Genomic DNA, 26,602 nt, shown 5'->3' with positions numbered 1-26,602 from the left:
ATCCTTAACTAAATTTTAAAAGAATATTTGTACTCCTTCTAACACATCCGTAATAAGTTTCCCTTAAAAGACCCAGTGCTGTTGTGGGATGTTCCCTCTGCTAAGACGCTTCACCTGATTGAACAACAGGGTTTGACTCAGGAATGCACATGATTAATGCTCACACTGAGGACTCACCAGTTCCTGAGAAGCAGCAGAGGTTTTTTGCTCTTTCTGCTGTCATTTCTGCAGCATGCTCCACCATTTAATAAAACTGTCCTTGAGATTACAAAGTTTCTCCTAACATATAATCTAAGTGCTCCCTGCTGTTTATTCTATCCCTGCTGACTACTGAGAAGCCCCAATATCCCATTTTATTAAACATTTTTTCTTGCACTTTCTTGTCTGTGCATCATTTCACAGAATCATAGAATCATTGCAGTTGGAAGGACCACTAAGATCATCCAATCCGACCACCACCGTGCCTGTGACTACTCTAGATCACATCCCTTGGTGACACATCCTGCCCTTTTCTTCATCACCCCAGGGACAACAACTCCACCATCCCCCTGGACAGCCTGTGCCAATATCCCACTACTTCTTCTGAGAATAAATTTTTCCTAATATCCAATATTTGCCTTTTCCTTGGTTCCCTTTCAAAACATAGTGCTGCACAATGACAGCATGATGCGATGGGAATCACTCAGAATTTTTTTGCATAGTCCATGCTGTCCTTTTCAATATGCATCTTATTTACATTAAGAGCATGTTGCTGCTCACCATTACAAAAAAAAAAAAAAAAAAAAAAAAAGAGACTCAAAAAAAGAAAAAGAAAAGAAAGCAGACTGTATTATGGACACCTGCAAAGCAGTGAGATGCAGCCAGCAGCGTCACATATCCGAAGTCATCTCTTTCCCTGCTCCTTCCTGTTTGCTGCAGGCAGGGATCACACACACAGACTGCGACCGGTTCTGCTTCACAGCCCGAACCTTCTCTTCATCCTCCACTGCAAGAAGAGAAAAGCAGAGGCACGGGTGAGGGATGTTCTCCTTTGTGGGTCAGCAGTAATGAAGCAGTATGAGAGCCATTGAGATGACCACTGGCTCATTGGGGATGAGCTATGTTGCTGCAAAGATCACTTTTCAATTATGAAACAGAAGACAAAGATCAGCGTCTGGGTAGATGAGCGGAGGGGGAAAAAGCAGAATGTGAGCCCTACTTTGTACCTTGAAATATGCTATGTGTCTGGATCAATGAAACACCTTGCCACGTTCTGTCTGGGTGCACAGGGGCATGATGCAAGGACTGCAGCCCTGTCCGCCCTGTGCCCACATGTTCCCTGGGGCACAGACTTGACAAGAGAGAATGTAGTAAAAATAATTAAAAACAACCCAGAATTGCTGTATTTTTGTCACTCTGTTCTGGTTACACTTATGTTCTTCTTCAAGAACATTTAAACATTTTAGAAATGTTTAAACATTTGTAATAAACCATGGACTAAAACAGATACATCCACAGCAGGTGGCCACACCACGAACACAGGAATGCCAGAGAGTTGTGTTCCCTCTACCTGCTTGTGCAAAGCTGCACTGAGACACCTTTGTGCAGATAAAGCACCAGCTATACAACTCTCTACTTAATATGTTTGTAGTTAAAAATTTTAAATAAAACTGCGAAGAAAGACAACATCAGAATCGGAATGACATAAAAAATAATGAAAGGAAACAAAGATACTTCCTCTTTTCTTAAATATTTTTCAAGTATACAACAAATAAAGAAATACTCTGTATACTAACGCTTGACCCAGGCACTCAGTACAGGTCAGCCCATATTTGGAGGCAGTAAATCACCAAATCATGGAATCATAGAATCAGTGATGTTGAAAAGACCACTGACTCATCTAGTCCAAGCATCAACCCATGGCTGTGATCACTTCAGACCACGACCCTCAGTGTGACATCTTCCCTCACCTTGAAAATCTTCAGGGAACCTCCTGCCACCTGGAGGATTGGCAAACGTGGCAGCTCTCTAATCCTCACCCTTACAGATGTGATTGTGCTGATGGTGTTTGCTGACTACTCAAAGACTCATTGCCCAGTTCCTACATGCTACATCTCTGGTAGAGATGGAAACTGAATAATGTTGTGATTTCAAGGCTAAAACAAGACCATCCTCTACATTTGGGAAGATGCATTTTACAACTTTAAACAGCTATACTCCTTGATATTAAACCATTTGTTTAAAGCGTGAAATCTAAGCTTTCATGTGTCTAAAGAATGAGCTTGTGCATACAAAAACACATGAGGTTCTGAACCACTGGTCCTTCTGTAACAAAGATTCATGACAGTGTTTCTAATGGCGCATTTTAACAACACCCAACAAACAAACAAACAAAAACACCAAAGATGTTAATTTTCGGAATCTTTTCTGCACAGCATTCACATCTCAAAGCACTGCCCTCCTTATCCTCAGCTGAGATGTCCCCAGCAGGGCAGGGTGAGAAGGGACCCCCATTCCCACTTACCAGTGAGGGAGCGGCACAGCCGGGGCTGCACATCGGAGTCACCCCGCACCAGGGAAGAGCCCTCCTTCTGTGATTAAGGAAGAAAAGTGCTTTAATGCATTTATGAAGATTGCTAGCAAGTCTGTTAATGACACTCATGCTTCATAAACAAGCCATTTGCAATCCCCAAGGACTCTGCTTCCATTTGTTTTACTTTTGCCAAGAAAAACAAAAAGAACTAGTTCTAAAAATAGAGCCAATGCATGGCAGGCATTTCTAAGGGGAAATATTTACAGACACCGATGTGGTTGGGTTGGTGGGAGCTCTCCAGCAGCACAGTGCAGGAGGAGCTGACCAGGATGGGGACACCAAGCCCATGGCCAGGACATAAATGCAGCACAAAGGTGGCAGCGAGCCCACCACCACCTTTCTGAAACCAGCAGGTAGCACCGTCCTGCCCACATTGTTCAGTTTTCCTGTGAACTGGGAATAAGCCTCTTGTGCAGCTGTGATTTGGCACCCAGGGCCAGGAATCTGAACTGCCAAATAACTCTGGACATCTCCCAACCTGGCTTTCCGTTTTGTTTCCCTTCCCTTTCCCCCCTCCCTTAACTAGGGACCCGATGCCCTCTGCCCATTGTACACGGTTTTATTGACCATTTTCATGACAATGCCTCCCTGGCTCCGCAGCAGCAGCCTGGCTCCCTGGAAAGCCATTCCCAGAGGCATTTAATACTGCTCAGAGCATGCTCCATGAAAGGGCTCCGACATAATTACCAAAGGCAGTATGTCATTTACGCACACGGCTTATGGGCAGCTCCAAATAAGCTCTTTCTGGGGGAGTGCACTTGTGTTTTGGCAGAAGAAAAGAGAGCCAAGTTGCCTGGCTACAGGTGCAAGGATTTTCTGGGTGCTCCATTGTAAATAAAAGCTATCCCGGGTCTCAGAAAACACAGTGCCAGGGTACTTTGTGTTGGCTCCTTGCCTAAAACAGGCAAGCCTAAAACACACACAGTGCTGAGAGCCAATGTGATGCACAGCCACAGGAAGCAGTGGCCTTCGGGAGGAATTCTGTCCTTAGGCAGAGGAAGGCAAATTTTCTGTTGGAAATAGATAGTGCCTTGGAGTTAATCCTCTGGGCTGCAATTCAGATCTGAAGTCACCTCTCAACCTTGCCAAGATTTTTGAGCCCGGTGTAAATCATCTGACTCGCACCACTGGCACAACTGGCTCAGAGGGGTCGTTCGCTCCTTGCTTCTCACCTATTCACTTGGCAAACCCTTGGCATAGTTCTTAGCACAGCCACAGCCACCTCACACCACGGTAAAGCCAAAAGATTGACACCTGAAGATAGTGAAGACAAAGGCAGGAAGGGACTGAATCACAGAATGGTTGGAAGGAACCTCAAGCATCATCACTCTCCAAGCCCCCAGCCACAGGCAGGGCAATCCGCATTTAATACTAGGCCAAGACTGTTCTAGTCAGGGGCTGGTGCTGGCTAAGACAAAGCTGAGCACCGGGCAGGAGGAGCTCCACTGCTGGTCCTTGGGCTGGTGGTGGCCTACAGAAGGACACATTTCCATGCAGCCCTTATTTTTGTGTTGGCTGATACAGGAAGAAAGAAATCAGCCCCTAATAAACTACGAGATTAATCTAATTGAGCTACTACAGCTTCATAATTTAATAGCAAAAGAACGATCAATTTCACTAAAAAAAGAAAAAGCCCTACATGTTGACAGCCGCTGAGCAGGAAAAGCAGTGTTTCTATGGAGCCAAAGGGATTTTTTAAATTATTTGCTCAGCTCATAACATGTAATTGGTTGAATGTATAGCAAAAGCTTCCTTTCACATAGGCTGGAAAGGAAAGACAGCCCACACATTGCACCACTGGAGGGTTGCAGGGCCCTTGGCTGGAAGTTTAATTCTGCTCCTTGTTTTCCAGCTTGGTTTGCAAACACAGTTGTAATGCTTCCATCTTGTGGAGAAATGCAGAATAGAAAAATGTGCAGCATGGGGGTGAATGGATTTTGCTGCTGACTCAAAGCCTGGGAGGCCAAACCCTTCTTTCAAAGACTACAAAAAATTGAGTATGAAATTGATATAAAGTCTCCAATGCCAGCCACCCCAGTCTTCCACTTACAGCTATTTTAAACACCATTTGCTTATCAATTTCACGTGAAATTCTGAGTGCCTTATTTTTATCCAATTAGAAATGTAAAATACTTAAATAAACTGCTTTTTATCAGTGTTCTTTCTGCTTGCAAATTCCAGTACTACAAGCTTTTCTCTTACAGTGGGAAGCACTGCCATCACACACCTCCCTACATCACACTGATATTCTGAGGCTCTTTTAGAATATTTTCTCATAACTTTCGGGGATGGTCTTACTTCTATCCAAATTAAAACAAGGCAGTTACTCAAGATAACAGATAAAAGTGTTGGTCACACCACACCCTCCTGACTTTTTGTTTAGGTTCAGAGTGCTGCTTTTTGGGCTGAGGCTCATTCTAGTGATGTCTCTCAGCATTTATACCTGCTTTATCTAGACTGGGACAAGGGAGAAGTAGCTATTATAAAGATATGATGAGCACTCCCAGAAGTCTCCTGCGAGACATAGAATGGCTTAGGTTGGAAGGCTTCTAAAAAGACTATCTAGTTCCAATCCCTTGCTGTGGGCTGGCTGCCACCCACCAGATCAGGTTGCCCAGGGCTTCATCCAAACTGGCCGCAGGCACCCCCAGGGATAGGGTATCCTCAAATTATAGAATCAAGAACCATTAAGGTTGGAAAAAGATCATCTAGGCCAACCATCAACCCATCTCTACCATGCCCACTAACCACACCCTCACTGCAACATCTATCCTTCCCTTCAACACCTCCAGGAACAGTGACTCCACTTCCTCCCCGGGCAGCCCATTCCAGTGCCTCATCACTCTCAGAGAAGAAATTTTTCTTAATATCCAGCCTGAACCCTCCCTGACCCATCTGAGACCACTCCCTCTAGTTCTATCACAAGTTATGTGGGAGAAGAGGCTGAACCCCACCTCGCCACAACCTCTTTTCAGGGAGTTGTAGAGGGCACTGAGGTCTCTCCTAAGTCTCCTTTTCTCCATGCTATCAGTCCCAGTTCCCTCAGCCGTTCCCTATAAGACTTGTGCTCCAGACCCTTCACAGTTCCACTTCCCTTCTCTGGACATGCCGCAGGGCCTTGATGTCTTTCTTATAGTGAGAAGCCCAAAAATGAACACAGCACTCGAGGTGTGGCCTCACCAATGCCAAACACAGAAGGACATCTGCCTCCCTAGCCCTGCTGGATGTATCTTTTTTTTATATTTGACAGCTGCATTGAGTACCAGCTTGGCATTTTGCATTGCCATAGCACCCAAGTGCTCATTGTGCACCACTGACAGCAGCTGACAAGTCCCATGCATCTGCCTGAAGGGGACTGTTCACCAGATTATTCTGTCCTCAGAAAGGCCAGTTCTAAGTGCTCAGAAAAATGGAGATCTTTTTGAGGTGCCAGATTCCCTATTTAATGTTACTGCTGGGAGCAGCAGAGGGCAGGAGTGTGGCAGCACAAGGGTTAACAATCAAATGTCCTTAAAGTACATAATGTGCTCAAAATCAGCGCGAGTTTGATGTTGTTCTTTTGAAGTTTAATTATACCAAATGTTCTACAGGAACATGCCATGTTCTTCCCTATCTATTTTGAATTGTAAGTACCAATCAGCATGCAAATGATCAAATTAAATCTTTTAAGTTGTTTGCAAGAGCCGGAACACCTTTCTGCAAGGAGGGCTGGGAAACAGTAGCATTTGGTGCATCGCTGCAGCTCTCGGCAGGCTCTTCGGTGACTGGCATTTGAACAAAGAAATCAGAATAGAATAAAGCCCGCGGCAGCCTGGAGATCTTGTGCTGCCGTGGAAAATCACTATCTAAATAAAGAAAGATAAAGTATCTCCTCAAAAGGTCACCCTGTTCTCCTCAGTGATAGAGCCTCCAAGAAGGAGGTGAAATTTAAGATGGCTCACACACTACTGTTGCTGTGCTGGGGAGATCTGGGGGCAAATTGTGGGGGCTTCATTGGATTTCCTGCAGATGAAGAGTTACAAAGGACTAGAGTAGCCTATAGGACTGAGCCCGCTCCTCACATGCTGCTCCTGGACCATTCCACCTTTCCACAGGGAACATTTGCCCAGCTCCTTTCATCAATGGCAAAGGAGCCAACAGAAGCCACGGGCACACAGACGTCGCATTCACCTTGCTTCTTCCCTTGCTCAGAATATGAGCTGGCAGGGAGCTATCCTAGCCAAGCTGGAATTTGCATGGCTCTCCAGCAATCCAGCATGCACCACTTCCATTTTATTTCCTTTGAGTTTGCCCAGAACTGTAGTTGCTTTTAAAAACAAAAAAATCACCTCCAAAATAAATAAGAGCACTCAGAATAACACTTCTGTCCTTTTAAACAAGGATTTTTAGGGGTAAAAAACCCCCACCAATTTTAAATGTTTGCAGAGCATCTGGAGTGCTGACAATGGATGCACTCAACAGAGCTTGCCACAAAATCTCCCAGAAAAGAAAACATGGGAAAAGTAGATATCTAAATCTACAAACTGAGGCTCAATTAATAATATTTGCTTAGTCAGTAACTTTCCTGGTGGGTGGAAGGTTTGGCCTACAAAGAGCTGAACGGTGCTGCAGACAGGATGGCTCATTTGTTTGTCAGGAATTGGGTAGGTTTCTTTCCCTACTCATTGGAATGCCATTTTGGATTCAGGAGGACTATTTGTCTATAAAAGAAAAGAGGAGGAAAGAGCACTTTTCCCGGTTCTTGTGATACCTGCAGTCCCTCTGTCACCACAGAGAGCAGTACTTGCACTGCTGCTGCAGGCACATCCCCACTCCCTTACCTTCTTCCTGGGGCTGATCCCATCGCTCCCACTCGCATCCAGCCGCAGGCTCCGGCGCTGCAGGATCAGGATCTCCTGGGCCTGCTCCACAGGCTCTGTCTCACCGGGCAGCGTGTGCCTGCTGTACGCCGGGCCCTGCCATGCACCAACAGAGCATCGTGAGCATGGGACAGCTCTCAGTTGTCCCCCAGACACGGGGACACTCAGCCCCGGAGGTGGCCAGAGAGAATCATAGGATCATTAATATTGGAAACGATCATTAAGTCCAACCATCAGCCCATCCCCTCCACACCCACTGACCACGTCCCTCAGTGCCACATCTCCGTATTTCTTAACACCTGCAGGAATGCTGACTTCACATCCTCCCTGGGCAGCCTGTGCCAGCACCTCACCACTCTTTCAGAGAAGAAATTTTCCTCATATGCAACCTGAACTTCCCCTGGGGCAACTTAAGGCCATTCCATCTCATCCTATCACAATTACCTGGGAGAGGAGGCCAACCCCACCTTGCTACCACCTCCTTTGAGGGAATTGTGGAGAGCATTCCACCATTTCTATAGGTTTCTGCCCAGCCTTATCTCATTCTTTCTCTCAGCTCAGTTAAGTGGCAGCAAGGGGGTGTTTGCCCCTGCTATGCTGAAATGCCCACCCCAGCCACATCCCCAAGGACTCAGTTTTTCATGCATAATCCATAAAACAAAGGCTTAGGTGGATTTTAAGGATAAGGCTCCATGTATCAGCACGTGAGCAGCAATCAGAATGCACCTTCCTAAGTTCTATGTCAAGCCTCAGAGGGATTATTTGTGAGATATTCTGTAAACAACAAGTGTTTTTATGTCACCCCCTGATGCACCAGATTGGTAGTAAAAATTATGGTATTGGTTTACTGTCTTGCTTTGAGGTTACAGCACACCAAGCTGCAATGGCACGATGATGGGGCATGGGTTGGCTGTAATGCTGCAACCATGCTGCTCTGGTAGGTAACCAGGAGCTTTGCAGTAACTGGATGAGCTAACCTGGTTCCTGAGGATCCATGTGCTCCTTCTTACTTCTGGTGCTGATGCCTAAAATACCTCGTGAAATTACAGGCTGACTGGGGGAACCTTTCAAAAGCTGTCATGCTGCAAACAGAAACGAACCACTGACTTGGAAACTAGATCTGGCTTCACACAGCCAACTATTCTCTGCTCACAAAGCCACATCATTAGTAATTATGTAAATATTCACAACATCTGCTCAGGCTGCTGGGATAACAGAAATAACTTTTGTTATTGGACATACAAAATACGGATGGAGGGAAGGGCTATACCGTTCTCCGGATTCGGTACAAGTTCCTTGCCAGTATTTCCTGTATGTCTTCCAGACCATCCGGACACAGAGCATCCTCTGATTTCTTCTCTGTGATGACAGTCCTTTCACTGTTACTGCAAAGAAAACCAAAGCAGCTTACTTCAGGAGGTGCACACCTGGTGTGTCACCAATGCCCAGTATCTCCGTTGGGTACCACAAGTGGGACAGGCAGACATGAACAATAGCAAGCCCCTGCAGATGGAGCCCACCCATCTGCCAGTCAGTTGTGAATATCCTCCTTCTAATCTTGGAATAGTGTTTATTTTACACTGGTACAAGGTATGCTGTTTCTTTCTATGGAACAGCCTGGCAGGGAGAAGCAGAGGAGGCTGAGAAGTTTGTTAAATAATACCATCATAATGTTCCAATACTTAAAAGGAGCATATAAAAAAAAGAGAGAGAGGAGCTTTTTATATGGTCTGATAGTGACAGATAAAGGGAAAATGGCTTTAAAGTAAAAGAGAGGAGATTCAGATTAAATGCCAGGGGAAAATTCTTTATTCCAAGGGCAGTGAGGCCCTGGCGCTGCAGCCCAGAATGCTGTGGGTGCCCCATTCCTGGAGATGCTCAAGGCCAGGTGGGATGGGACCCTGGGCAGCATGAACTGGTGGGGGGCAGCCAGCCCATGGCAGGGGTTGAGGCTAGGGAGGCTGTAAGGTCCCTTCCAATCCAAGCATTCTGTGATCCTGTGATTCTATAACTGCTCCTTCTGGTGGTAGGGATGTGGACAACGGCAGCCTCTTGGTGTGCAGCACATCAGATTTATTTCATTTATTTCACATGAAGCCACAGAGCTGAGCAAGCGCCTTTCCCTTGCAAGTAGCACTCCGTGAAAGTGACACATCAGAGACAGCAATCTGGCTATCTGGAATCCAACGCAAACCAAACTTCCACATAATGTGATTTTGAAGGGCTCTAAAACAAAGCTGATATCCCCAGCTATATGTCCAATAACTAGGAGCTACTTAAATCTTTCCAGATCTATTTATAACTTTCTTTAAAGATTTCTTTCCTTGAGAAAACTCAATAATTCTCAGTCATGATTCTTTCCAGCATACGACTGGGGGATAAAACCTATCTGCTGGCTTTCGCAAACAGGGACACAGCTTTATTACAACTTAGTGGCACTCTATTTGTGGAGACAGGCTGGGGAGCACTTACAGCAAGGATGGGTGGGATGGGGCATGGCCCAGCTGCCCTGCTTCTGCCAGCTCAATGGCGTGCTTCCGCTCCAGCTTTTCGTAGAGAAGCACAATGCTTGATTTGGGCTGGTCGTATTCTCGGAGCAGGTACTTCTGCAGATATTTGCTGTTGAAATACTCCAACCTGTTTGAGAACAAAGCAAGGTGTTCTTAGCCTCCTGCCCTTTGCTTCCTAGAACTACTGTGAGTCTGAACAAGCCAGCAGCTTCACAGTCCATAGTTGCCTCATACTTTATTATATTTCATTTCCTGCTTTCCAGAAACCCGCTGCCCAGGAGGCCAGTCCCTACTTATTTCTGTACATAAGCTAAGATATTAAAACATCTTCAAATACAATAAAAATTCCCCAAAGTGCCAAATTTATTACTAAGGCCAGTAAGTGCTACAAGTACATGCAGTAGCCCCAGGGATACAACAGGATTTAGTGATTTAAACACTTCCAGATGCCCTCTTGAGTTGTTTCTTCCCACTTTCTGCTAAAATGCAGCACAACATTTGGAAAAAATCTTGCTGGTATCAGACAGCGATGCTGCAGCTCAGCCACATGGAAATTCACTTGCAAGGAGCAGCAGCAGTGCTTCCCATACCCTCTAGTGGCACTTCCAAGCACTGTCATTTCTAAGAAAATACCCATCAGCTGATACAATCTGAGTCATTACCATGAAGTCAGCTGTAAATGAATTAAACCAGGTAGACTGTTACTACTAGGTTAAGCTATTATTTAAAAATAACAATAATTTCTTCTATGTGGACAATCTACCATGGCACCTGCAGCTCTTGTGTTTCCAGCAAATTTCTTTGGACAAGGGGCAAACACTGTAGGTAAGGAAAAAGGAGTCTTTTTAGAGCAAAGAACAAAATGCTTCCTGCAAGGAAGGAGAAAGGATTTGCTCTGATCAGCAGCAGTGCCCCAGGAGCCTGGTCTCACCTTGCTGCAGATGGAGGAGCTGCCCCTTCCCATCTGTGCCGAGCCACAAGGATGAATGAGGCTCAGCAGCCCACAGCAGAAACTTGCAGAATAGGAACCAGACTCATTTTTTTCTACACATGTACACAGTTGTATTTTGGCAAATCCTTACTTGTCTTTCCAGTAATACTGTCCCCAGTGTCCAGATATATCTTCTATGCCAGCCAGCAAGTGATCCAAGAACTAAACAGAAGAGAGGATTTTGCTATACACTGGTTGCATGTATTGCATACGTGATGAACTCAGTCAGCAAACATCAAAAGCCAGCAGACAGAATGGGGGACATTTCCAGCAAGGTACGCTGCTCTGGTAAACAAGAAGAGGGGCTGTCGGCCTAATTCCCCATTCAGCCCTACACATGTATCCCTTGGTTCTGGAGCACAATGAGAGATTTGGCTGCTTTCTTTCAGGTCTGTGCAAGCAAAGACTAATCTCTGAGGGATGGGGATCTGTTCCTTATGATACGTGCAGGTTGGCTAATGGCTGGCACATCCTGCATACCGGGCCTCAGCAATGCTCATACCACGTGTTTCGAGGACAGCTTGTCTCAGGAGAACAGTATCTTCAGGATATAAACAGAGATAATGTACAAATGAATACTCCACTTGAATAATAAGTACTGCCTTCCCCCAGGCACTTCCCACTAAATAAAATCATTGACCATACTGTGCCTTATTCAAAAACATTATGTTTTAAAACGTGTTGAAGAATCCTGGACTGGTTGATGGTGCTCCTGTGAGCACTGGGTGGCACCTCCCAGCCAGAGCTGCACAAACAGGACCCCACGCTGAATGTCCCAGCTATGGGGACTGAGAAATGTGAGGACAAAAGCTGCTTCTGGTTCCCTGCATGCCTGCCTTCCAACTATCTGCATTGTTACCTTGTCTACTTAGCTTAATTGGTACATGGCCATTTTCAGCTCACATTTCCCAATAAACACATTTTCAGAGATGATTTACTATTCAGACACTAACAAAAGAAGAAAGTATTCTCTGTTCATTATAGGAAAAGCCTCCTCAGCCTATTGAACTGTTCTGTTAACCTCAGACAAAGCCCTGTAATACAACCTAATTGTGAGGATGCCAAACATTTTATACATGTCCCCAGACCTAACATCTCTATTTCCAGCTACTCAAAAAGAAGACAAAAATATTCCCGAAGGAGACATGCTTATGGAAGTGTGACTGGGCATAAGCAATTAGATTCAGAGCAGTACTTCACACTGGACACGGCGCATCATCAAATTTAACATCCCAGGCCACAGTTCTCTGCTGGGTTGTAAGCATCAAACTGAACAAGACCCAGTGCAAAATCTCCCTGAGTTGTTCCCCAGACTGCATTGCAGCTGCAGTGGGATCCAGCCTTGCTTCCCTTCAGCCATGCAGAGCCCCGGGGAAGGGTGCAGAAATCCCTGCTTTCTCCTGGAGTTGAATCACTCTGCAATGAAGTCCCTGTAAGCAGAAAGGCCAACGTCTGGATGGTGAGAGCAAGGTGAACCAAACTGCACTTTTGGGCTACAGGGACTTCAGTGATTCTGTCCAATATAGTGTTTGTCTTACTCTTCCTGGGTTTTGTTTGTTTGTTTTTTAAATATCCAAACTGGTGGTGCTGATGCAGGTGCCCCATCCTTGGAGATGCCCAAGGCCAGGCTGAATGGAGCGTGGGGCAGCCTGACCTGGTAGGGGCAACCAGCTCGGGGCAGGGTTGGAACTGAGTGATTGTTAAGATTCTTCCAACCCAATCCATTCTACGATTTTCTGACAAGCTTTTGGGCATGCGACCATCTTCGTCTGCCACGTTTGTGCATCACCTTGTGCAACACTCAACTGAGTGAAAGGTTATCAATGCAATGGAAATAATAACCCCTTGTTAGAGAGCTGCATAGGACTCTAAACCTGGAAAGGGTCCAACCTGCAGAAGACTCAAGCAAAATCAACAAGAGCTTATAAGGCTGTAGAGTCCCGGAGGCACACTGCATTGCAGAAGGACTCTATGCCCACCAGCAAAGCCCTTGAGAAACTCAAGCCATGTGTTGTTGGATTCCTTACTTACCCGAATGTGAATCTGCTCACCCACCGTGGGAGCACTCTCTCTTTTCCTCTTGACATGCAACAAGTCTACAAGAGGGCGAATGGTCATTCCCTGCAGCAAAGTCACAAAACCAAAAGTCAGGCTTTCTTCACATCAAGCATTCTAGTGGTGCCTGCATTGTCTCTATTGGAGAAAATTCACAAAAGAGAGGAATTTATACAAACCACAGCCACTGCAGCACAAGTAACTTTTCTGGTAGAACAAGGCCTGCTGTTTGAGCTAGCACCTCTGTTTTAAGGCAGAATAAAGGAAGCTTTGACAACACTGGAAAACCTGCTATCTGCTAATGTTTGTAAGCCAAACATTTTGTCTGCTTGCAGAAAGCAAGTATAGTCATAGTTTGTCAACAGCAGTTCACACAGCCTTTAGATAGAGGTGGCAGAGAGGAGCAATGCTCTGCTCCCCTCACCTGCCCTCCAGCACCTCCAAGATCACAAAAACTCAACCAGTAACCTCAAGGTCAAGCCCAAAGTTTGCTATTGCTGTAGTCTACCAGATGGAAAGAGGCTTGAAATGTCCAAAGTTCAAATGCCCGAAGCGATGGCTGTCCTGGAGACATCTGAGCACACAGCCCCTGCCAATGGTGGCCCAGACCAGAGTGGGTGACGTCTGCTCACTTCTTAAGTGCCACAGATCATTACTTCAATGATCTTTGATCATCAGCCAGTGGCTAAGTTTACTAATCAAAGTATTCACCTGCGGAAAGGTCAAGGGAAGAGTTTTAGTGTCCTTTAAGCCTTGTGAGTGAACTTTGAAAATACTGCAGTAATGCATTTCCTAGTCAGGCTTCCATATGAAACTTCTTTTCTAGGACAAGTTTACAATAAAAACAATGGAGCAGTTAATATTTATGACTTCTGAATGTCACAAATGTTGGCACAGAGGAGAGTTGAATGCATTTTTAACAGTAAAAACAATTAATGTGCCATTTTAATAGCTAATAGCAATTGAAATGCATAATTATTCAGAGTAAATAAGAAATATTTGAAATTCACAAACGAGATATTACAAGAATGAACTACAGACAACACAGTTTGGACTCTTGCCTTCATAATAATCAGCGACATTTCTATTCATTTTAAAGTGGTGTTTTGGAGATTTGAGAGCAGGACTCCCAGACTTAGAAGCACCTACATACCTGGATTCCTTACGTCTTTCCTCACCATGGGAGAACTATGAGAATCCTACATGTCTCTCAGGCCACAAGACCACGTCATGCCTGTAGGTCGCCCGTGACCTCCACCCACCAAGGACAGCTTGCCCAAAGAACACTGCATGATGCTGATGGGAGGCCAACAGTACCCTGGGCTGCATCAGCAGAGGGGTGGGAGAGGGCTGGAATTGAATGGGGTTTAAGGTCCCTTCAGCACAATACAATACAATTCTATGACATGATGGCTATAGCACAGCTCACACAATGGTTTTCTACCAACAGCAATCCAGTAGCTAATGGGTAAATATATTCAGCAAACAAAAAGAAAATACAAAAGACTCTATGATGATTATTACATTTGCTAACAATTTCATCAAAGAGGTCAGAGGTCAAAAGACAGAATGATTTTCAAATGGAAAGTACGGTATTTGGTTTTTAAACCTCACACAGACTGAACAGCAAGTGCCCTCCGTGGCATTCCAGATGAGCCCACAGCTCCTGGAAGGACTCTGGTTGGGTGGCACCAAGCCAGGCCCGCCTGCAAGCACTGAGGACTTGACAATTGCTCAGCCAACCTTCCCAAAATTATTAACCAAATCTCTTGGGGGAAGGGCCTTATGCAACCGAATTAGAAAGCCCAAAATAGCCACATTTCCTGGGTTATATAAAGCACTGACAGACCCATGTATGGACAAGCCCAGCAGTTTACACATTGGTTGTTGGTCTGCTTTCCAGACAGTGTGGACAGGATCTCCAAGAAAATGAAGTGGATCTGTGCTCCAACAAGATGCTTTGCTGGCCTTCACCAGCTTCTCCCCTGCTTTCTGTCCCCTACCTTCTGAACAGTCTAAACACAAACTAAGACCCACGTCACTACTGATATCACTGTAAACATATAACAAAAAGACATTACACAAAACAACAGCAGCAAAAAAAAAGACAACAGAAATTGTTTGTAGCCAATATTTCACTTGCTCTTTCCACCCAAAGCAATGTGAAGTATGTGAGGATATCAAAGATATTTACTCCTCAATTCCACATCCACCAATCTGGTGCAGCAGTGTTCAGACTTCTGGAGAACTTCCATAAAAACCAAGTTGCTGAATGCTTCCCCTAATACCTGCTTTTTCTTATTATCACTATTATTTTTACTGTGTTTTCCATGCTGTGTTATAACAATACTTTGCAGATTCAGCTTTGCAGCAAGTTTGCTTTCTCCCCACTGTTCTCATGACTGCCCCAGCTTCACGATGCTGCCTGAGCAAAGCCTGCTCTGCTCCCACTGAGTGCTGACGATCCCCACGGGGATCCTGTCCACCTCCCACCCATCAGCATGGGAGTGACATCACCAGCTGAGCTTTGAGGTTACACAAAAGCCCTTTCCAGGTCCTGGAAAGGATTTCCCAAAGCCTGGGCAGAATGGAGCTGCTGCCTTAGAACAACCTTTGTCTGAGCCTCAAGAGTGTCTCTGCATGAGCTGACATGCCTAGTGACCGTATCTTTTCAATTTCTGACCCACATTTGCATCTTAAAACTTGTCACCCTCCACCTAACCACGTTCCCCACCCCCAGGCCCCCGCCGTCTCCTTTCTGCACGCAACAAGGCCCTGAAACCTGCAAGCCCAGCAGCACGTCGCACTCATTGCAGATATTTTTCAGCTGCTGGCGTGAATTAGGTGGACTTAGGAACGAACACAGCCTCTCCTGTATTGCCTGAGCACCCAGAGCCCACACTGCAGGGTTCAGGGAGGCCAAGCGGAAGGAATCAGCTCTCCCTGGGTGATGCTGAGCCATGGGGCCACTCAGCAGCTGACACCGTGACCCTGTGTCCTAGAGGCCCCACAGCTGTTCTGCAGCCCTATCCTGGGATGGGGAGGATGGACATCCTACACCAAGGAGCTTTTCCAGCTCCCATCCCACACACTTGAGCCTGCTCACCTCCCCACCATCAGCCCTGCTCCCTTCGGGACCCAACGACCCCAGCGTTTCCACCACATCCTCGCTGGAACGCGGCAGCATTTGCAAGGTGAACCAAAAAGTGGCTTTTTGCTGAGAAACCCTGAAAGCAGCCCCAGCGTGACAGGCTCGCAGGGAAGCTTTCACCACTAGATGTCAGAGCAGTGCCTGGCGGAGGGAAGCTGCCGAGCACCTGGAGGGGCGATCCGAGAACGCGAGGAACGGGGCGGTCCGTCACCAACGGGAGCAGTCCTAGCAGGAGCACATCCACAGGCGAAGTCCAGTACGAAAGGACTTCGATAGGAGCTCCTACAGACTTCTGCTGGGAGCAAGACAGGCACGAGCCCACGCTCAGGAATCCCCTGCTGCACCGAAACAAAACCTTCATGTTGTTGCAAACCCACGCCAGATGCTCAATAGGAAAGAAAACATTCATTCTACCTGCAGCATCTCATCTGTTAGGGTACAGAGCAATGGCATATTCTGGATCTTTTTGCATTCTCTCAGCAGTTACAGAACACTGCCATAAATAAGTGGACTCAAAGTACCAGTTTCCCTGCAAGGTTTTTGTGCTACAACTAAAGAAGCTCTAGGGTAGAATGGGAATACGGGAAGCAACTGGACTCAAAGATGAATTTAAAAAAAAAAAAAAAAAAAAAAAAAAAAAGGGAAGAAAAATCAGAGGCAAATAAATCAAGTGTGCTATGACTTATTTCTTTTGATTTTCCTCGCTTTTATAAGAAGTAACACACCCACATTTCTTGCAGCAGAAGAGTTAGCGCAAGCCCCTTGCTGCTGAATCATCATAAAATTATTGCAGCTGCTGTGCTGCGTGAACATGAAGACTTCTCAGGTATATACACAAAACATTTTGATCAGCAACTACTGAATGGATGTTGCTTCAACTGTTGGATTCCCCAGTAAACTGGGACACATTCTAAGAAAATTCCTCCCAGTTTCCACCACTGCTGCCCCAGTCAGGATGGATCAGATCAGAAATAGGACATGTCAAGGAAAAGGCTACAGCACACGATTTAATTGAACAAAATACAATCAGCCTCACAAATGCAACACACCTTCTGCCTCTGTAAGTAGCAACTTTTTAAACTTTACCCACCTGGACACCGGACAGAAAGGGAATTTTAATGACCAGTAAATTCTCATACACATTAGCTTGTGCACCATGTCTAATGCTTAGTTCTGGTTACTCATCTGAAAGACAGAAATCGTGGTCATTCTCTACATATGCTCATGACTGTCCTCTGGGCTGAGCGCTGTTACCTGTGCAAACACAGTGAAGAGGATCACCACAGTGGTTGCTGCAATGAAGAGCTTCTTTCTGCGGAAGTCAGGAAGCAAGAAGACCAAAGAGAAGCAAATGGCACCACGGAGCCCCCCGTAGGCAATGATGAATTGGTCCTTGCTGGTGACAGTGTTCACGTGAAATCTGTTCACAAAGAAGGTCAGCACCAGAACCCCTGAAAGCAGGAAAGAAGGTGGGGACATCTCAAACAAGAAGAAATCGGATATATTCCTCATAAATATATCCAGTAGATTAATTTTCTCAAGATTGAATGATATATTCAATAGCAAAACATCACTGAACTCTGAGCAGTAGGCCAAGCAGGGTACCTTCCCAATGCCATTGGAACCCCAGAGCCCTGGAGAAGGGCTTTTCTTCCAGCCTCAGTCATTCCTGGCCTGGGGGAATACAACAAACACGACAAACCTTTAAGTAAGAGATTTATACTGCTCAACTTCAAGACCATGTAAGGTGACAGCAGCTGATGTAATTTTCACTCATCTGCAAATACAAGACAGATGCAGAAAGATACAAAAAGTCTGGCCTTAAAGCTCTAAGCTATGATCTTAATGCCAACTGATAGGACAAACGTTTTATTTCTTGAAGATTAACAGCCATGAAGATCAATGGGAAGCTCCATTCAGGGTGACACGCGCAGGATGATTTTCAGCCTTAGTTTGTGTGTTCTTATTTAATTCAGGGGGACCTTGAATATAAAGAGTGCTTTCTTTGCTGGTTGCAGCACTGAGCCCTCCTCTAACGTATGGTGTAATTTGAGTGCAATCAGAATGGCTGTGTTGAGAGAGCCGGAGGATTTTGCCAGGTGCTTTGTAACATTACTACATTCCTTACCTCTTGCAATGAAGAATTTTCCAACTAAATAAAAGTCAAAATAACTCAGAACTTCTTTTCATCTAAGCAAATAACTTAAAAGAAAAAAAATGTTTAATCATAATAAAACATTTCAACGTATACACAACCAATAACTGTGTTTCCAAGTGCATTCGCAGTGCAGTTATTAAAACAAACCTTGGCATGTATTAGCAGCAAATAAAACAGATTCTGCTACGTCTACGTGCTAATCATGGCTTAGCCTATTTAAGCAATTTCTTGAAGTGCCTATCAAATTTGAGTTCAAGTAAATTACCATTCTGTTTGACTCAGTGGTTTACAAACATAAATCCCATTGAATGTTTTGTAGCTATCAAGTCTTTGCCAAAACGTGTGCTCTGCTGTATCTGCAGATATTGTTAACATATAAAAACATTCCTAGATAAGGAAGATGTAGAGTCCCCTCCATGGAGCTCCTGGGCAGCCCACTGACCCTGCTCAGCAGGGTGGGTGGACCAAACAGGGACAACAGCAGCTGATAAGCTGTGGCTTGCCTTGAAACAGCTCATTTTCTGTGCCTTGGAGACCAGTTCTCAAGCTGTTTCAGGATATCATTCTCCTACTAGCATTTCACAGTCATTCCCACAGAGGGAGAAGACAGTGAAGTGTTGTTTCATATTTCCTTTTCATGTCACATCACAAAGATTTGTTCCTTATGTAATCCCAAACAAACAACAAAAAAATAGCAGGATGTTACTACACCCATAGCTACTTACATTCCTAAACATGGTAATTAAATCTTTGTTACACGTGTATTCTCATATTTTTGCCTTTTACCTCCCATTTTAGGTCCCAGTTCTCATCTACCCACAAATCTCCAGGGACAGCTGTCCAACGGTTCCTCCAGTTTTCCTTTTAAGGATACTGCTGTACACAGAGGTTGTTGTCAATTAAATCCCCTAAATCTCTGCAATTTAGGATATGCAGCCAAAGGCCCTGGGGTTTTACGCAGCCCTGATCCCAGGGTCTGTGCTCACGCTCTTTCTCCAACTGTGAAGATAGCAAGGGACCATGATACACTGAAATGGAATAGCAGATCATGATAATCAAAGAAGGGCCTAGGGCAGATGGATCTATAAATTAGGTATGATGAGAATTTCCATTTAGCACCAGTGCTGTCTGTGGTGATTGCACAGACTAGAAAATTGCAGTAGGGTTACTGACTTGCTTTTGAGCCCCACAGCAGTGCTGGAGGGTTGCAGCCAGCCCATTTCAGCCCTTGTCCTTGTTCATGGCAGAGGAGTTGGATTAGGTGATCATCAAGGTCCCTTCCAACTCAAATGATTGTATGATTCATATCTGTAATAACCACACATGGAGAAACTGGAGAGGCAATGGCAGGGGCAGAAGCATTCTCTCATTAAACAGAATCATACAGTTCCATTCAAACAACAACCACAACAAAAGAGCATCATTTCACCATACCTAGTGCTCTCCAAATCAGACAGAAAACGACAGTGAAGAAAATATATGGCCAGTTCCACTCGTGATTTTCTCCAATGGTAGACACTCCAAGAAAGATGAAGATGAGGGTATCACTAACACTGCTCCACATCTTCATGAAGTATTTGACCGTGGTGTGAGACTTCAGAGAGATGTTGGCCTCCACATAACGTTTCATGCCCATGGCACAAGCAATGATGCTGGGAAAAGTAAAATGAAACATTTTTCTTCATAAGGACACAACACTGACACGTTATTATTTAAAGAAAAAAATATCAGCTTTATCAAGTGCCAGATGTTTGCAGTGCTAGTGATTTACTTCCTTCAGCCCACTAATATCAGCAGGACAATCAAGACAGTAAGATACCATATAGGTTAACCAGACTGCCCAAATATTTTCACAGATAAACAACTTCATTCACTGCTGTTGTATCACACAGCAACACTTCCCATCACTGTATCCAGCTCCCAGCACTTTAGCTATACCTATCTCAAAACATCTGGGCAGCAGAGTTTAATTCCTAGGAGCTGTTTTCCTGCATGGGAGAAAGACATCTGAGAGAAAGGGAGAGCACTATGTGCAAATAGGACTGTTCTGAAGTGTTTGCTATGTGGTCACTACAGGAGTCTCTTGTAGGACTAGAAGTCATAGTAGCTTAAGAGCAGCTTGAATGGAAACACAAACACAAAACATACCTCGTTCTGCATATTTCCAAGTGCATCCAGAGTTGTCCATTCTCTGGATGTAGCCAAGAAGCCATCCAATATGCAACCAAAAAACAACAAAGTGCTCCAGCAGTAAAAAGAATCTTAATGAACACTCATCAGGCTGAACAATGAGCCAAGAATTGGCTTCACATTGACTTCACAGCAGTGAAATCTAGTAAATTACAGAGCGTTGCTGGAGTCAGAACATTTGACTTCCTTGTATCATGTACCCAAGGTCACTTCGGAAGCACACAGCACCAATTAAAACTCTGCCTTGCTATTTTTCATGGCTAATTGGTTCTTTAAGTTACAGGGTACATGTGTTTAGTCTAATTCATCAGCTTTACAAATCAATACATATTCAGGCCAGCAGTCTTAGAAGGTCAGAGCAACCGGCTGCTCAAAAAGTCAAACCTCCATTTTTCGTATTTTGACCTGGACAAAAACATTTTGTTCTAGAAGTGGTACCACAAGTGGTAAAATGGTTTTACATTTCTGAGATCGGATTTTCCCTGGCACTTGGTAAGGCCATCCACATGGAGTATTATAGATGACAAATTCCCTTCCCAGGAGACTTCATGGTAACTGCTGTTCTTCTTCACCTGAAGTACTGAAAAGTCTTTTTCAGATGAAGATGCACTTCTACCCACTGTGAGTTGCTGCTTACTTGACTTGGCATTCAAACAAATGACAACAGCAAATACAGATATTTCCTTTTCTTTCATCTCAAAATAATTATGTGTTTTCCCTCACTGCCAATCAGAAATCAAAACTGGAGTTAAGGGAAGGACCAGGAGAAAAGGTGCAGGACATGGAAGGTCAGACACAGAAATGCCACCACGTTCTCACTGTGGAAGGAGAGCCTGTTTCACCTGACACAACACTCAAAAATCCCTTTTTCATCCAGTATCCAAGTTTATATCTTCCATCTAATAAGAAAAATGTATCACTATTTAAAAATATTCAAAAATTGAACTTTTTGATTTACCCCTGTCAGGCTGATCCACTTTGCCTTAAAGTGCAGCAAGATAAAGTAATTTTTCGGTTTCTGTATCTGCCTCAATAAAGACGGAATAAAACAGATCCAACTAAGAACTAAGAAACCCAATACGGATTTATGGGCAACCAAATTCATGCCATGGATTGGAAATCCTTCTTGGAAAAAAGGATAGGGGTTCAGATCATTCACAAAGAATAAATTTGATCTTTTTTTCCTCACAGCTTCAAAAGATGGGCACTGACATTGGGACAAGGAGGAAAAAGTATCTGTGTGTATATATATGTATATAGAAATGTATGTGAATGTATATATATACAGCTAAAAAACATTAGCAGAAAAGTTACGCAGATCGAGTTGCACTCAAAAGGTTCTCAGACTATGTAGAATGTATTTATTTATTTTTGCAATCAGATTATTTTCAAAAAGAAACAACTGCCAAGGTCTGTTTCTCATAATACAGTATTCCCTGATCACCAATGAATAGTTTGAAATCAAGACATACAGAAGAAGCATTTATAATTTGGCAATTGTAAGACTGGTATTGCAGGAATCAACTGCCTTTGCAATTGTTTTGCTTTAGAAACAATACATTATTCAAAAGAATAGAAAATGGGTTCCATAATGGGTGCAGTAGATTTTGACTGATAGAAAGAGACATCATTAGGATTGAATGTTTTCTGCTCCATAATGATTATGCAGCACATTTACTTCACTGTTCTGTCTTTTGCTCCTATAAATAGGTTTTCTCTTACCTATTCCCAGAGCTAGAATTTTTGTCAGTAACGCCAGAATGTTGCTTGTATTAACTGTTCAAAGAACACAATCTGCAAGATACAGGAATAGTTTATAGCCAAAGAAGTATCATTAGTTTTAAAATCAATCTCCCGAGCGCTCCTGTATCTCGCTGGAACCCGGCTTAAATTTCTTATTTTCTTTTTATCTCATTATCAGATTTGCAGTTGCTTACACTGTAGCTATCAATGGAGCCTTAGCATACTTTATAGTCTTCAGGGAAATATTAAATGGTCAGTTGTGATCCTCAGCAGCAGCTGATTTAGTTCAAGTTGTAGAACCAAGCAACAAATATCAGCCCACAGAAAACAGAAAGACTGAATCACCCATGCTTTGTTTTTAATCTGTCTCTGCTTTCCAAGGCAAGACTTCTGCTACCGCTAGGATTATTAGATTTATTTTTCTCAGCACCAGCTCCTCAGGTGAAATTCACAATGACGTAAGCACAAAGTCAATCATCAATGTATGGAACTAACTGTGCTCTATGAAATTGCAAACAGTTGGGTTTAGTACTTTTGAAATCTTGCTCTCTGACAAACTTGGCTGAATTTGGTCAATAGATTTCAAATGCCATTAGAGGCAGGGAGGTGATGGACGGGCCCACCCACACCAAGTACAGAAATGCAAGACAAGCACATGAGCTTTGGCTGAAATCTTTTGGAGGTCAGTCAGAACCTCCAAGCCAACTTTCCAGGCAGAAATTTCCATTAGAGCCCTCCTCTTTCACACAGAAGGCATATTTCCAGGCTTCAGCTTTATAAGGGATGAATAGCTACCACCCATCACTCTGCTGTGCCACTACCAGGTCTGCTTTCAGCACACATCTGGATACCAAGCCCCAGATGCCAACTGGTAAGGCACAATCAGGGATGAAGCTAGAACAGACTTGCAGCAAACCTAACGACCACATTTTTCTGAGGTCATGAGGATTTGATTAAAGAATCCTTGCTGTTTTTCAAACGTTGTTTTTGGCTGGGCCTAACCCCTATGGGGCTCAAGTAACCATTCCTCAATAGCCTACTTAAATGAACTGGACGTTTGAAATTTGCCCGGCATTAGTGATCTGGATTGCCTGTGAGCTGCAGATAGTACTGCTTATGTGCAGTAATGTAACGTGTGCAACGGGGTTACACCTCTCAGCTATTTCATACATTTTCATACTTTCTATTCGCTGTCATAGACAGATTTGCAGCTAACTTTAAAAGATTTTTTTTATATACCTGTTAGCAAATACAACCAAAAATCCTTCTTAGAGAAACGTGATGCTGGGGCACACTTACGCCACAATGCCAGAGAGGTGAAACATCTCTGCGGTGAGGTAGGAAAGGTAACTGTACAGGAAGACAAAGAGCGGCTCGATGACACGGATGTCCTTGGTGAATCGCGTGGTAAAGGCAGAGGTCATCCCAAAGGTAAGACCTACCAACACTCCCCCAATCCCAACCACAAAGAATTTTCCAACTCCAGCGAACACATCCACCGTTTTGATGGCTGGCATTTCACAGAATGATCGAAATAGTTTGTAGAGCACCTGGGTGAAAAAGGGAAAAACAACAATTAACAAAATCATCACCAGACATTGCCACCCTTCCTCTGGACACCAGGGGCTCTCACAGAGCCTGCTTCTCACCACGGTCACCGCGTCATTCAGGAGCGACTCGCCAAAGACCAGGATGTGCAGCTTCTCGTTGACGTGGATCTCCTCAAACACTGCCAGCACGGCCACGGGGTCAACCGCTGCAATCAGGCTGCCAAAGAGCAGGTTGTGGAGCAGCGACACATCCCGCAGCCCAAAAGCTCTCACTTGGCAGATGCCATAGAGCGAAAAGCCGATCCCAAACACGTTCCATATTGTCCCCACCACCGCGTAGAGGAGAATGGTGCCGATGTTCTCAAAAAAAGGGCGGCTGGGCATGAAGTACCCTGCGTCAAGGACGATGGGTGGCAGCAGGTAGAGGAAGAAGATATCGCTGTCCATGACAGGAGGTGACTTGTCGTTCAGGCCGTAGATGATGCCCCCCATGATGAGTCCCACAAATATCAATAAACAGCTTTCTGGGACCACAGAAGGCAGCTTGTTGTATAGGTGAAATGCTGGAAGGGGATAAACAGAAAAAAATCTCTGTTATCACCCAAACTAGCCAAGGAAAACCAGGTACCCCTTGCGGTGAGGAAGCTTCACCAGCTCCTACCTTCCACAGGCTGAACTTTGGAGTACTGATAATAAATCAGAGGAAATAAGCAGTGATAATAAATTATTAAGGTAAAGCTGCCCAATCAGCAACTAGCTAAGACATCTAAAAGATACAAAACTTTCACTCTGCAATTCCTCATACCTAAAAATACACCTTTAATGTTACGCTAATATACAAAGAGAAAATAAACTAAATCATCTGTGTAAGTAAAAATGCTTCTGGGATAATGTAATCCAGTTGGCATGCCAACTTTAGCACTAAGAGCATAAACAGCAGCTGCTAATTTTAAACACGACACAGATTCCATACATACAAAAAGATTAAGAAAAAAAAGAATCTTTTTTATTAAATAGTATGAAAACTGTCACCACGTGTAATTATCAACACAAAATTAAAGGTAACATGAGAAAAAAGATCAAGCAATCAATCAGACCAGCCTTGCGCAACACCCAGTATTTGCTAGAGAGAAATCCTGGCAAGCACCATAAGTACTAGATGTGGGTTATTAAAAGTAAGAAGGAAATTGAAACAAATTGAACTGGAACAGGAGTAGCAACATTAAAAAAATGTGATGATTATTATTTCTTCATATTTAATGATGAAGTTGAGACCTCATTCCATAAGATGCAGAACAGCAAAAAGAAAAGGCCATTTCTAGCCAAAGAAATGAAATTCTGATCAAAATGAATCTCAGAGACTTTTCCTTTCTGAAGGAAAAGGTGGTAAAATAACTTATATAGCAGGAATTTCACAGAAGCGATTACAATTCCTGTGTGGGGACAAATAAAGAATATATAAATTCCACTCTCTCCTACCCAGTCCTGCAGATGAATACACATCTGCTTGCCTTACATTTCCTTTGGCTTTATCTGGCTCACAGGAATTTCACAGCAGCTGAATACGCTCCATGAAGGACACAGCAGCCACTTGCAAGTCTGATTAGCACTACACACAGGTACATTTGCAGAGCTCAGCATTCAGCAGAAAGTACATCTGCCACGTAACATGCGCGTGTGACACACAATGTGCCAAGTTACCTCCAGCGCCAGCATCACCTGTTTCACCCCAAACAGCTCTGAACTCCAAAGACAACCTCCAACCCGTCCTGTTTCCTCCTGATCCTACTCATAAAGGCTATCTTAGGAAAGAACAGCCACTCCCTGCCCACCCCATCCCTCCTCACCTTCCCAAGGTACCTCACCTATTTTGGCCAAGGATGCAAGCATGATCCAGAGCGTGATTTCGAAGGGGACTTGGACATGCTGATAATCCAGAGAGAAAAACGTGTGCTCCATGGACGCATTGCCCTCTGCTTCCTCAGCAGCCCAGCTGCCATTCTCTGCCACTGGAGAACCGTGCAGGGCTCCCACCCCGGCAGCTTGCAGGAAGGAAGAGAGCAGGGCAGCCAGGACAGTGGCCATGCCCTTGCTCCATGCCCTCTGCCTCTCCATTAGCCCCAGGACTGTCCACTGCATGTATTTGGTCGCAGCTGCTCCTGTTCTCACCACAGAGCTCAGCCCTCAGCCCGCTCTTCTCCCTGTCCATCAGCTCCCAGATGGGAGACCTACTGGAGATCCGTGCTCTTCAGCGCCACGTGCCCAAATGGGCCGACCCTTCAGCTGCCTGGTGCACCAGCTGCAGACCTCTGCAGTTCCTACATGGCACAGCAGCAGCCAGAAGCGGGCCCACCTTCCTGCGTTCCACCAGACTCTTCATCTGTAGCCCAACGCTGGCAGCAATGCTGCTGATAATAAAAAATTCCAATTAGTAATTCAAAGCAGTCATCTTTCTTGTGCTGAATTCAGAGCTGTGCTGGATGGATGGATGGATGGATGGATGGATGGATGGATGGAGGACACCTGAAAAAGAATAAATTTAACCAATTTCTTCAAGCTTCTTCCTACAGCAAGAGCCAACAGAAGAAGTTATCTTCATTTCTCTTTGCTGCTTGAAAATGGCACAGAAAATCGAGTAAAGTTGGTAAGAAAAGCTGGACACACAGACAGACAGCAAAACCCATTTGACCTCTCTGTTCTGGAATGGCTTTGGGCTACACTGAGGGACACACAGAATTCTGGTCTTAGGGGTTCTCAACAACCCCCAAACACCAACTGCTCACATAAAGCCAAATGCCAGCTTGGAGAAAGACTTTCCAAAAG

The 26,602-nt window shown here is 44.5% G+C and overlaps 1 protein-coding gene across 1 annotated transcript; it reads right to left on the bottom strand.

Moving 5' to 3' along the window:
• Positions 1 to 869: 869 nt before the first annotated feature.
• LOC306951341 (sodium/hydrogen exchanger 2-like) lies at positions 870 to 25,864 on the bottom strand (the record flags this gene model as incomplete). The annotated part of the gene is made up of 12 exons (XM_079541828.1): positions 870 to 985; positions 2,504 to 2,570; positions 7,393 to 7,527; positions 8,702 to 8,816; positions 9,904 to 10,068; positions 11,024 to 11,094; positions 12,964 to 13,053; positions 17,393 to 17,589; positions 19,731 to 19,948; positions 23,529 to 23,779; positions 23,879 to 24,342; positions 25,645 to 25,864. The coding sequence occupies 12 exons, from the start codon at positions 25,862 to 25,864 to the stop codon at positions 870 to 872; spliced, it is 2,109 nt and encodes a 702-aa protein (XP_079397954.1).
• Positions 25,865 to 26,602: the final 738 nt, after the last annotated feature.

Source organism: Tetrao urogallus (genome assembly GCF_951394365.1).
Source record: "Tetrao urogallus genome assembly, chromosome: 13".
In the NCBI taxonomy this organism is placed as follows: Eukaryota; Metazoa; Chordata; class Aves; order Galliformes; family Phasianidae; genus Tetrao; species Tetrao urogallus.
Note: the sequence above shows the minus strand (reverse complement) of the source record. Positions and strands in the feature narration are given on the sequence as shown.